The 14,411-nt window shown below is 36.3% G+C and overlaps 1 protein-coding gene across 2 annotated transcripts in view; it reads right to left on the bottom strand.

Moving 5' to 3' along the window:
- BABAM2 (BRISC and BRCA1 A complex member 2) overlaps window positions 1-14,411 on the bottom strand; it is a 163,445-nt gene that overhangs the window by 122,506 nt on the left and 26,528 nt on the right. For both annotated transcript variants that reach the window (XM_084202711.1, XM_084202712.1), the window contains exon 4: window positions 7,900-7,994. In XM_084202711.1, the coding sequence (XP_084058837.1) occupies window positions 7,900-7,994 (95 nt within the window). The remainder of the gene's footprint in view (window positions 1-7,899; window positions 7,995-14,411) is intronic.

Raw genomic sequence — 14,411 nt, 5'->3', positions numbered from 1 at the left:
ATTTATCTGCACATGCAGAACTGTTTTCTTCTAACCATTTTTTGGAAGGGGTAGGTTTTCTCCTACCCCTTCCAAAATCAATGTACCACAAGGTTTATTAAACACCCAATGCATCACAAGGTGGATCTCACTGTTGTGAGAGCAGTATTGCCATCTTTATTTTCACATCTGTCCTATAAGACTTGAAAATACAGTCCCTAAAGAAAACACTTACAAAATACCATTGTGTAAATTGTAAGATATTAGAAATCAAAATTATTTTTCTATCATACCAGAAAAATTAATTGCACATTAGTTCTCTCTTCTCAAACAAAAAGCATGAAAACACTAATTTGGTTCCTTTATGAAAGCAAAAGCCGCATTTCTGGGAAGAGGGGTATACAGCAGAGTTCATGTAAAACTGTATGAACACTTCTACTGCAAACAAAAGACTAAAGATGCTGACTAAATTTGAATTATATTTCTATAGTTATCTCTAAAAAAGAGCAGATATGCCTGAGGAACTGAAATAGAAGATAGCAAGGGAACACAGATGTAAAAGAATGTAAAGAACGAGTAAAACAAAGAGAGGTTTTGAAACAAATATAGGCTGAAACTTAAACCGGTAAAAAGGAAAGAAAATGTATCTTCAGCCCTCCTCCATCTGGGGAAAGGAATAGATCTTTTGAAAATCACCCCAAGTGCAACGACATTTATTTCTTTGCCCCAACAATCTCTTCTGAAAGAAAGAACCTTCAGGGTACCAAACCTAAACTAATTTAATTGGAAAAAAGCGCAATTATAAATTATAACACAATTCACAAGCCAGAATTAAATAAAATACAAAACTGCATTATTAGACAGAATGACCATTTCTAACTGTCCTTCTATAATCAATTAATTTAAATTTTTTTTCTGCTTGAATATCCATAAGCAATGACCAACTTCCTCTACAGAAAAATGAATTATAATAGCACATCAATGTGAATTCAATAGGCATACTACACAGAATTTAAATGTATTCTCAGTTCAGGAAGACTGTCCTAGAGTCAATCTTTTCTCTCAAAAAACCCCCACCCCTACCCAAACCCCTTGTAAATGTGTTTCTACAAAGCTAACAAGAGCTCTTGCCTTCAAGACATGCCATTTCTTACTGTTTATAGGGTTCTTGTAAGGATCAGAGTGTATTGTGACAGGAACACCACAGAAAAGGGCCAGAATCCTTTCATTTTCCACTAGTTTTTCTGATAATACTTTTCTCACCATTTTTAAAAAAACACTGCTCAAGTAAAGAATTATTGTAAATTAATAAACTGAACCAAAAATGGTCAGAAGCACACTACCACTTTGCTGGTTTACATTAAAGAATTATAAATGCCAACATATTATCATTGTACTCCCGAACTTCCACCTAAAAGATGTTCTGCTTTCATATGTCTGGCTTGGGATATCCAGCTTGATATATTTGGTATGAGCTATGGCTCGAAAGTGAATGATTTGCAGGAATTCATTATACCACCCTTACCACTAGCAAGGACTATATTTCCTGAAAAGGAAAGACATGCAAGCCTAAATATCTTTTTCAACATTTTACATTAAGATTTAAGCATCCTGTTATTCTGGTCCAAGCTTCTGGCCTACCTAAATCTATGACCATGAAAAATATGGTCAAACTCATACAACAAACGAAAATTATTTTTTTCCTAAAACAATGCTATGAATGGAAAACCATAAAATGTTTTCTCCCCCTATTTTACTAGTGCACAGTGATTAAGTCCTTCATTGCATGCACTTTATTTAGTACGGCAGAAAAACATTTTCTCCCACTTCGCCATCCGTCAGTCAAACGTCCGTGCACATTCCTAATGCTCTCCAAAAACTAGTCTCTCCTGGACTGAAATACTATATTTTAAAAGCTAATATTCTTCTATTTTTCATATTCTAGGGAGAAATTGCATTATCAGAGAAGCTTGTGCCAAAAAAATGAAAGGAAATGTTTCCTCCTGGAGCCCTTTACAAAATTAATGGAATTCATTTTGCCTTCTACACCAGCAAGATTTAAGCAAGAAATGCAAAACTACCTAGCTCAACAGATATTTTGCTCCCTCAAAATTAAAGAAGTATTATCAAATTATAGATTTTTCTTTTTTTTTAATTTCTGGATTCACTAGGTGAAAAATCGAGCTAAAATGCTGCAATTAAGTAAAGTACAACTTTTAACCTCAGCATTCTCTTCTGCTTATGCTTTGAGATAGAAAGCCACGTGTTATAAACTGTGCTAGGAAATGCTGAAATTTGGCAAAAAGAAAGCGAGGTAAATATATGCAATGACTACACATGAATAGAAAATGGTAAAGTAATACAATGTGGCTAACCATCTCTCAGCCCTATAAATACTAACAACTAGACAAAAAGGACAAAAATGAAAGGCTGCAAGAGAAATCAAGAAGACTAAAACAAGGAGAAAAATGAATAATTTCCCAGTGTAGAAAGGTTTTGATGGACTCAAAGATGGAAAGATGAGAGGAAAACCTTTCCTGTCATCCTCTTGAACTCCTTCTGCTGGACTGCATAGCCACCATCTTTACCACACGTCTGCAGAGATAATCCTAACACTTGCTCTCAGCACCGTGTGACTTCTCAGAAGGACCTCCTGAATGCTGGCCTCACACATGCTGCAGTCAAGCTGGCCAGGCTACGCCAGCAGAGGATTCCCAGCCAGAATCCTCTTTTGGGGATTTCTCATTTTAAATCCAGTAATTACTCAACTTGGCAGAGGGGCTGAATCAGATCATCTCCAGAGGGCCCTTCCAACCCTAACTATTCTGTGATTTTGTGATTCCCTGAGGAACAGTGTAGAGCTCAGACACCAAAACCAGATCAAAATACATTAAAAATTATATTCTTTCAGATCTGGCTTTAAAAGGAATGCTGCACTAGGATATCTCTATTTTCAAAAATGTGAACAAAAATCTATACCATAAGTGCCAACCATACCAGTCATAAAGTCCTTGGGAAAGTTCCTGAATAAATTACTTTTCTGATGGCATAAAATGTGACTTTTTTTTTCCATTGCCTATCAATACTAGACAAACTTCAGCAATGCTGCAGTGACTATATGCATATATATATATATATATATATACACACACACATATACATACACATGTGCACGCATACCTGCATTCACCATATATACAAATAAGTAGGATCAATAGAGAGGGACAGGAATAACAAGTTTTCAGAAATAATGCTTATTTCATAAAATTAAATGTTAAATAACACAGGATTATAAATAATCAAAATATACATTGACATATAAAGTCAAGACTAAAAAATGAATACAATAAATGGGAATATAAAGTAGTTCAAAATAAGGAAAAAAACCTTCTAATGAATTGAAGGATTCAATTCTGCATTCTGTTTCATTTAAATTCCCCAAGTTCAACTGAAGCTGAAGTAATTTAAGGCTTTCATTACAAGAGCAGCAGGTTAGGGGGTCCAAGAATGAAATCTGCTGCTGCCATTTGAAATAGAGCACACAAAAGAGCTAAAGAGGTTGAACTCACCCATGCATTTCTCAGACAAGCAGAACTCACTGCTGTGGCTTTATATTTTAAAATCACACTCCAAAACCAGTGAACTCATTGCCCTTATGGGGGGCTCTCACACTAGAACATGTAACAGCTGAATTCTTGCTAACAATACAACTGACAGACCTTTTAGAACAAAATAGTTCAAACAGCATTAGTTAATATAAGGGGTGTTTGAGCTTTTTTAGAGCTACTGTGAGCAGAGGGACAACTGATGCCGTTAAACATGTGTCCCATGCACCTGAGTAAATAAATAAAAATTAATGGAAGAGGGGGATATTTAAAGGATCACTACACTACCCATTAAAAGCTAACTCAGCAACCAACAGAAATAATGATTAAGACTTTGAACAGAGGCACAAAAAAATACAACCTTCATGATAGTTCTCATATAGCCAAATGAGTCTAATAAGCACAAACACAAGAACTTAAAAACAAACATTGGTCTACACAAGATATAGAGTGTGACAGCCAATACACTTGAGTAGCACAATGAGCTGAATTAACTCCACAGTGACTGGAATCTGTACTCAGTATCAACAATTACACAAGGGAAAACAATCCTCCCAATGCTAGGTACAGGCACAAGAACTGCAGCAGCTTATTCTCTGAAGGTCTGTGATGACAGCATCTTTCTCCCATGCAAACTCAGCACTAGGTATTCCCACAAGGAATATGCTGTATACTAGTCTACAAGGACACATTCAGCACTTACTAGGCTTCAGGAAATGCTCATGTCCTCTTGCCTCCATTCCAATTAAGGCTATTGAAGCCTTTTTGATAGCAATGGGTGGGCAGAATAAATCTGGCAAGACTAGCTGGAGACCTGAAGTAGAATACTAAGATACCCATTTCCTTGAACTGACAGTTACCTTAGTTATACTTCTACTGTGGCCTCTTTGCCAAACAGAAGATAATTCAAAATCATTGGAAAAATGGGGTTAACATTTTGAATAAGCACTTCAGCTATTAACTGGCTCACATTAACAATCAACTAGGCTAACATAACAAACAATCCTTGTTACTCAAACTGGCGTCATGGCAATGAGCTCCAAATTAATCTCATCCGTACACAATCACTAATCTTGTTGTGTGCCAACTGAATTTTTAATCAGAACGGAGTGAATCATAGGTTGTTTTTAAAATACATTTCTAATACTTGTCATCCAAAATGAATAAACACTAGGGCAGGAAAGAACTTTTCTATTTACATTCTGAGAAGCTGATTTTATTTATGCATACTATACATGCAAGTATCAAGTGCATTTGATAGGCAAACATTCTTAAAGACAATAAAATGTAAAAATGTTTCTTTTTAATAACTCTTTGAGCATGAACAGCACCACTAACCTTAAGAACTTATTCCCCCAACTGTAATTAAAACTGTACAACAAACCAAAAGGACCACTTGCCCCACTGTTGAAGCGCTCTGCAATGCTGACGTTGGCAAGATCAGCATGCACACAATTAGACCCTGTGACTGGCAGAGTGACCACTACTGGTAAGACATGTAATGAAGCACATACTTTGCAGTGCTGAACTTGAAACTCAAGCTCAGTTTCAAATCCAAGTGACTTTACTGTTTGTGCAAGACACAAAAGTAAAGCTTAATTTCAATGAGCATTTTCAACTTGATTCTGCAATTGCAGTATCCATTCAAGAAAGCGTTAGCCCTGCTTATAAAACAAGAGTACTCAACACATGGCTCTACTGCTGAAATACTGGTCTAATAATTCAGGAATTCTCCAGCAAAAAAACCCCAAAACCAACACAAAACATGAACTCTTCCTCTACAGCATTCACTTTATAGAATGCAGTATTTCTGGAATCTTGCTTTAGCTGTCTGGCTAACAGGTGCTTAACTGAACACCTATTACCATGCTCAGATGAAAATCTAACTGGAAGCTCTGCCCATGGCCATGGAAACTGAAGCAATCTGCAACACAGCCATTCAAATGTCTTTGGGGATGCCTACTGACAGCCTCCATTAAAGCCACACGAGCTTGAGGAATCTGGAGTACCTGGTTCTCCTTTCATGCTAAGCATAATGCCTGACTCAAGCCATCTAACAACAGGTGATGACTTCATAAAAAACAAGACACTCAGACAGATGAGACCAGTGCATGCAGGCTCAATGTCAGAATTCCCACAGATCTGATGGCACATATTACTTACTTTGAGACTGTGCTCCTCATTGAATAACATCTACATGCTTTTGTGCATGGTAGATTCTGTTTGGATTGCCTGGAACTGTTGCATCAGAAGTATTTGAAGAGTACCCAAGATTAAGAGCACTGAATTATGGTCAATGTGCTAATCTGTATTTGACTTCTAGTCAGTAGACAGCTATGTTAACATATTTAAGAATTCTGCTAATATCTTAGAATTCAATTAAAATTATCTTCATTAAACAGCTCTCACATTTCTGGAAAAAAGGGAGCTATTCAAAGACTTCGCATGATAAGCAAGTTATTGTTGATACAACATTCGGAAGGAAAAAATCTACAAACCATATGGAACTTTAAACAGTGAATGCAAAACTAAAGGAACACTATGTAGACCACGGCTGCAAGGTGGGAATAACATCCTCCATACCATCAGGACAAACTGAAGGCTACATGTACATAGTGAATACTTCAGCAAGGCATAATGACCAAAGGAACACTGTTGGCTTGCAGATTTCTTCTTTGGTTTGTTCTAATTACTTTCTAATAGGCTGGTTAATATCTCATTATGTATCAAGAAGCAAATGGCTCTTCCAAGTTTCTTTCCAACAAAAAAGGCAAGAAGTTTTTTCTGCGCTTAGGCAGAAGAAAAGCAACATTCCCCAAAAAAGCATCATTAATGAGCAATGTAAGAAAGAAAGAAAAATAAGGATGTTTTTATCTTTGCAGGTTTTCCCTGTAGATCACAACTTTCACATGAGAAATATGGCACCATACCATTCTCAGCAAGCTTCTCCATCTGAACAGCATTTCTGCAAGATGCCCCAAATTATTTTATATCACATTTGCAATTTGTTATTAATTTCTGTTTTCCAGTACATTAAAAGGTGCTTCTCTTTTTTTAATATCAACTATAAAAAGTAGTTGCTACTGTGAACACTTCTCAGGAGGTTGTATGATTGTAAAGCTTGTGAAACAAATGAGAAAAAGAGGAAAGTAGGATTGGTAAACAAAGGAGTGTGAAAACAATTCTAGAACTGCCATAGAAAGAAAAACCTTTTCTATAAAGTAGTGTAATGAAATTGCTGCTCATCAGCACCATGCCTCCTACCCAAAGGAGCTTGTGAGCTTAACAGCAAAGTGACCAGGAGAAGAAAAGAAATAGGACATTCACCTTTTAAAAGTTCTATTAGTTATGCTAAAAATAACTATTAAAATCAATTCTTCTGATCTTTGTATATAACTTACTATAAATTGAAAGGTAAAACCAAAACCCAGAATTTTTCATGTCACACATCAAGGACATGCTCAATCTTCATCATGACACCTGCACCAGAGCACAACAGCCGCCGCCTTCCTTTGGGGACCTCTGGAGAAGCGCTCATTAAACACAAGAGGAGATGCAGGCGAGGGCTCTGCACTGTCTCATTAGTAACTACTAGTAAGTTTTGAGAGCGAGAAGTACTGTAAAAGCATAAGCACCTATACCTTCTTCAAACAAGGCTTTACTACTTGAGGCTCACTGTGACTAGTAAAAAAAATGCTTGGTTTCAGGTTGTGGTGCTTCTCCTTCTGTAGTAATAAGGCTGTATAAAAGTATTTTCTCATTAATTTATCTTCCTCCCACCTTTTAGAAAGTAATTTCTTTGTCTAGATAACCCTAACACACATGAGCACATAGTTTTCTTTAATGCAATGGTTCCCATAAAATATTAACTCGATACATCCTTCCTCAACAGAAAACAAAAATCAACAATGTGACACCAAATTACACAACTTTATTTTACAGATAAATGCTTTTAAATTTATGAACTTTTTTTCTGAGACAGATCAGTTAAAATGGCCAGATATTAAACAGACATTTTTACAGATATTCTAAGTAACTAAAGGTAAACGATAATATTGTCTTGGTTAAAATGTTTTAAACTTGGCACCCCTTCCTCCTTCCCCCTCATTTTAACTTCAAATTCAACTTTAGAAAGCAATAAATACAACTTTAAATCACTTTAGAAAGCAATATGTTTACACTCAAAATACCAACGTGATAAAAGATGCGCTTCTTTTTTATTTTGCATTGTTATAAAATTCCTGTTCCTAAAGCTATTCTAAAAAAGCAAAGTCTCTCTGCAAGGTGTAAGGTTCTCAAACAGCAGAATACTTACATGCAAGGCAGAAGGATCTGGCAAAAACTCAGCATCCTCTCCAAAGATAAAATCTGGCGGCAGGTCAGGATAGTGAGCATTAAAAATTATATCCCCTGAAAAGTAATAAATGGCAACATTATTTGCACTTTTATATATGTGCTTATAAATAAAAAATAAAATCATCACATACAACACATTTTTTTAACACAGAATTTGACAGCTACATTACATATATTTCATGTATATATCCATATAATTTTTCCAAAAATTCACACGCAAGATAAGCATCAGATGTTTTGGGGGATGAAGTCAAATTCCTGAGGTGCAGCGTCTTCCTCCTCTGCAAGCAGTGAAACATGAAATACATTATTGCTTTGTATCTCAAATGGCAATTCAAACACTATTGAGGGTTGCCTCAAAACACTGAGTTAGAAAAGTGATCTTGTTTTAATAAAAAGTACCATATTTAGATGGCTGTGTTTTGTCTGTTAAAAGTCAATTGCAAACTACTAAAGATCACGACTTTCAAAATACCAGAGCTTTTAAAAATTAGTAGCACTTACTCACTCTCTTCTCCTCACCATGCCAACTCTTAGAAGGAAGACTACACAGTTCAATAGGAACCATTCCAACTACCCAAATTCTGGCCAAGAGAAATGCAGTATTGCACATTTAAATGGAGAGATAAAAATTAACTGAAAATAAAGACTTCATCACAGCTTGGCACTGAGCTCTCATCTTGCCAGTGTCATAAGATATGCAATTAAAAGAAATTTGGGTTCTAGTATTTCACTAGTACACATACTTCAGAGTTCATATAGATCAAGAGGTGGTCATATGCATCTGAGCTTTCAAAAAAACCCACCCACTGTTCAAGAAAAAAAAATTTAAAATAAAAATAAATGTTTCTAGCCTTACTTGTCTACCTCCCCATCATTCTTTACAACAATATTAAAGAATAATTGAGCTTTTGTATAAAACAGATTTATGAGAAAGGAGACATTAGAAAAAAAAGACTGGCTACTATGTGTTACGACTTGTTTAAAATCCACACAGCAAAGTAAAACCAGCAAAGCAATCCTTATAAACAATTCTGTACAGTGAAAGTCACACCATCTTTTATTTCTTAAAAAACTGTGAATACAGAACTGGAGAAAAGCATTAGGTGAACAAATCTTGCAAAGCCACATTGCTGGCTCAATGATGTCACCATCTCAAGGCATTTAACGTGACAGCTTTAATTGTGGATATTCTGTAAACTTGGCCTTAACTAGAAGCAAGGATGCCATGAAGATTAATTGCAGGGGATGAAGGCTCATGAGCAGGAAGCCACTGTCCAGTCTGGAGTAGGTATTCTCTACAGTATGGCTCCAAATCACAAACTCACAGATCATGCGGCGAGTAGAGCACAGTGTGGGTTTCTCCTGCCTGCACTCCCACCTTCCTTTCACAGCTGTCAGGAGCACGTGTAAGTATGGGGTGCAGAAAATAGCAGAGGTCTGCCAGTGAAAATTCCCAACACACTCAAAATAAAAATAAAACCTTTCATTTCATTTAAATTTCATTTAAAGAATGGAACGTGCACCAGTCCTGGAGGAAAAGGCATAAAATTGCATCTATATTAAGTAAGAAAAAATAATCACTAGATTAGCCTGAACCATAATACAGCACTGAAGAACTCAAAAAAGTTGATGTTTACTAGGTTGGGTACTTCCTACACCACCATGACACAACGCTTTTCTTGATATTTACTGCAATTAAAATGTCATGCATGGCTCCTTTCAAGAACCTCCTCAATTTCTACAAAAAGAGCAGTGAACTTGAGGTTATGTACTGAAGGAGATTCACCTTAACACATTTTTTTCCTGAGTTTTGAAAGAAGCACGAATATGAGTTATGAGTAACTCAGAAAACAGATCAGTGATAAAGCCTGGCCCATGACTTAAGCAGCCCAACGGCCACTCCAAAGGAAAGGACTGTACCTGTGCTTCTGCCTGGTCCTTGGTGATGCTAAGTAACTCATTTAGCACACACTTTTCATACTGCAGGTGCTAGCTGCATGCTTTTCATTCTCTGCATTCCTCCTTTAACAGAGCTGGTAAAACAGAGTAGATAAGATATATCTACTGCTCAGCTCACTTAAAAGCTGCACTCCAACTACACACACACTAAAAAAAGCTGCTTAGACTAAAAGAAGGATCAAAATAACAGCGTATTTTTGATGTTACACCTCCATACTTGAGAAGTGAAAAACTATTACAGAACCCTACATCATGAGGCAGCTTCAAGACTCTGTTTGAGTAGTGAGATTGGCAATAAACCATGTCCACCTCCACGAGCTGCACAGTAAGGGGTGAACCTCAGCAAAGCTGTGGCAGTAGGTCCAACTTGGACATTCTAGTAGGCACAAACTCTTTCCTTTCACAGAGTGAATTCACAGCAGCTCCCAGAATACCATTATATGCAGTGCTCAATATAACAGTAAATTAAAGCTTGCATTATGAGTTTAACATGCTAGGTGGTAAACTTCAACAATTTGGGGTTCAGGTCAGCTGCACATGCCAGGCAATGATTCATGCTCGGGGATCAGGGACACTTGGACATGGTATCCTCTTCTGACCACTGAGCTGCAATGTGTGGTCATACCGAGGTCAGGTACATCATGTTGCAGCTGGACAAACCAATCTATTACCTATCTCCCACATGTTCACATTTGTTCTTTAGAGCTTCTGTCAGATCCCTTCTTCGACTAAGTATCAGTGGCATTATGAAACCTTATCCACAGTGAATGACCAACTAGGCAGATATTTGAATTTTAAAGTGTTCATGACCAAGGATCCATTCAGGTAGAACGGACAGAATCCAGATTAAAAATTAACATTGTGATATGCGATTTTCTGTTACTCATAATTATTTATAATTTCTAAAATTGCTTCTATTTGAGGGTAAACATGCCTCAAATCCAAATTCCCAAGTCCTTTCAATATAAGTAACTTTGAGACCAAATATATCAATATTAATGCCAATATGTAGATCAAGATTATTTTTCCTATAGTGTATTCAGTTTCCAAAAGGCCACATTTTATATAGCTACATAGGTTCTCCAGGCTTCAGAATAAATAAAACCAGTAGTTCAGCGCCTGCTAATGATACATTTACAAAACACTATTGCTGAGACCATACTCAAAATATTCTACAGCCCTACGGAAATGAAAAATGATGCATTGCTCTTATGTTCTAACTGAATAGAAATGTATCCTTTATGCCCTCCTTCCTACAGTACCATAAGCTTTTAGCCAAATGTAAACCTTAATTTATTCTGCTACAATCAAACCTCACACAGGCTGGCTGACAATTTCACAGAGATAAAGAAGTACAGAACAAATTGTTGTTTCCACTTCAATGTTAACAGTTAAAAAAGAGCAGTGATTTTCTATCATCAGTGGCTTTCATTCTGGAAGTTAAAGACAGCATCTTAGTATTAAAGATTTGACCTTAGAACAAGTTTTTAACATATTTAAAAATGAAAAAAAACATTCCCTCTGTCAAATCTTATTCTATTAAGTCTCACTTCTGTCACGAATCCAAAGATGTTCAACTATTTCCTAAAACAAAAGCAAAAAGAACCCTTTTTTAACCATATCAGACATCCATACACATCACCCCCAGTCTCTCCAACTTTTCTGTTCTGTGCTCTCCCCTTCCATACAATCTCACTTATGTCTTGCTTAATTTACATGCTAGAACAGAAAAGGTAACAGGCTTAGGCATCAATGAAGGTGTTTGCCCTATCTGCAGCTATGACCATGAGCTATTTTCCTAAGTTACAGCAGTAAAAACCACACAGTAACAAATCAGACTACAGATTAAGAGGATCCATCCTAAAGCTGAGTTTTTTTCTTGTTAAATATCAAAACCCAGAGAAACTAAAATTGCGGTTATCAGTTTGCTTGGCAGGGCTGTGACACGTAAATAAAACATGCTTCATTACACTCCAATAAAAGGAATTTAAACAATCACAACAGCCAATGCAAATCTGGTTTTACTTTACATAAATATTAACACTAGCCTCTGCAGTAGGCTTAGAAAATATAAGGTGCTAAATGTTTTGAATCACAAGTTAACAGTTTTTCTTGACCTACTAGAAATAGCCATTTTTATAACAAGTACTATATTTAATCCTTACATGATATTATCTGTGGCTTACCCTCTTCAAATATAACTGGGGTAAATAAAAATAACACATTTAACAAACAAAGTCATATGCAAAATTACTGTGCTTAGAGTTTGTGAACATTTACCATTCTAACCTTGGAGGAAAAAAAAAAAGAAAGAAAAAAATCAATACAGTCCTGCATTCTCCGCTCTGCTCACTCAAATGACACAAATACCCTTTTCCTTGCATCTCCAGCACAAGTTTCTAGTTTTGCATATGTTTCAACTCTGTTTGTCCTTTTTCCCTTGATGGAAGGCCAGCTGTGTGGTGCTCCATAGTAATACTGACCATGACTATTCCAGTGTAAGAGCAAGGCAAGCAAAACCTTTGCACTCCTCATTGTTGTAGATATACCAGCCAATAATTACTTTGATGGAATTACATTTCCAATTATCCAAAAATATTACTGTCTCTTCCTTTCTTTCTCCTCAGGCAAGTAGCATTAAATGTTGAAATGTTTTACTTCACAGAACTTCAAAAGAGAAGTTAATTTGCTCCCCACAGACAAAAAGATAGAAATATTAATACTTAAATCTATAATTTCTTTTAAAACTCACATGGTCTGCTCTTTTCTCATCTAACAAAATGCATAAGCAAATCTAACAGAGGAATAAGAATTGACTACAAGTAAGACAGGTGTGTCTCAGCAAGAAAAGGAGAAATTTCTAAAATCCCTACAATCACTTCCCACTGGCCTATCCAATTCTTCCTCTCCTGGTAACTTCATTTTTGGTATATTTTTATTATTTTTTAAACTATACTATAAAATTGTAGTACTGAAAAATGTTATGCTAGGAGTTCTACAGCATTAACATCCCTGTTTAACCAACAGCAGCAAAATTAGGAAGCAGTCTACCAGTTAACTTCCCAAACTCTACTTCTGAAAACCTATCTATATGCTTCAGTTTCTCCTGACACCAAGAATTTCTAAGTCAGCACTTAAGTATGTAGAACAAACACGTGTGGCCACTGCAACCTAGAATAAAACCAATTTGAATGGAATTTGCTATGAAAGAGATTTGGCTTTTAAGAAATGCAAATGCAACTTGATCACAAAATGCATTCACAGATAATAAGGCAATTGCTGAAGCAAGAGACCAAACCATGTGCAGAATCAGTTCTGGGAAACTACAGAAAGTGCTCTTGTTGAGTATTAAAAAGGAAAAACCAGTAGAATTATATTATTCATCAATTCAAAATTCAACCTGACTCTTCTAGAACCCAAGCAAACTGTAGACAAGAACCACTGATCAGTCTCTTCTATAAACAAATTCTTACCTAAACCAGCCAGTTTTAATTGTCTTTACAAATACAAAAGTAATCAGTCACTCACTGAAACCTGCAACCAAGACACTAAGTCAGTGCAGTCAAAAGTATCAAAGGATTTAAATTAACTAAATGCAGACCTACCTGGAATCCTTGTCACTGGATTCCATGCTAAAGAATTTGTTCTGCAGGCTTCAAGTCAAAAACAGTAACATAACACCTATAGAACCCTTTTCTAATTGGTTGGCAAGAAAGATTAGTTCCTGAAATTACAATAAAACTTGTTAAATACAAAATTACTACTACTGAAAAAAGATACATGAGTAATTCTCCTTTGCTCTGGTACTGATGCTAATAGGCTATTCTGCTGTCAGATAAAGGGTGTTTTTGAGCTTAATTTCTGATGTAATGTGCAAATCGAGATATCAGTAAAGGAAAGGCAGAAAAGTCAGGTTAAAGACTCAAAAAGTCATCTCATAATAGAGGGACAACTTGAAAAAGATTATTTGATTGCATTAGAAAAAAACAAACCAACTTCTCAGCATCTCTGTGACACTCCAGAAGAAATTCTAGCTACTCCACTGCACGAAGACCAAGTCTCCATGCACTTGGTGCAGCTGATTAAACCAAGTTGTTTAGTCTCATTTGAGATGCCTCAGGGCACATTTACAGCAGCTATAGTACGTGGTTTTCAGAGAGATCAGTGCCCTGTGGGTCAGAAGCTGAAAAGGCCAAGCAAGGTATTCCTGGGAACCTCAGAGTTAAGACCCCTCTAGTTAGGTTAGTGAATCAAGTCCCACTTTTCCAACAGAAGAAAGAAATATATAGGATGAATTTGTAGGGTGTTTTTTTCATTCTTGGACAAAGGGGTGCAGGTGTGGGTCATTTTTTTCTTTAACTTCAACTGACAAATGTTGCTGTAGGAGGGAAAAAAAAAAGAGCTCTAAGACTACAGAAAGTCTGTTATTTCATAAACTGGGAAAAACTGTAAAAATGGAGTATCATGAAGTAAACTGGATCCCAAGCTGAGCAAGAAGGCATCAAGACA

Source organism: Fringilla coelebs, assembly GCF_963513975.1.
Source record: "Fringilla coelebs genome assembly, chromosome: 3".
Taxonomy (NCBI): Eukaryota; Metazoa; Chordata; class Aves; order Passeriformes; family Fringillidae; genus Fringilla; species Fringilla coelebs.
The sequence above is the reverse complement of the archived record's forward strand: the minus strand, read 5'-3'. Positions and strand labels throughout refer to the sequence as shown.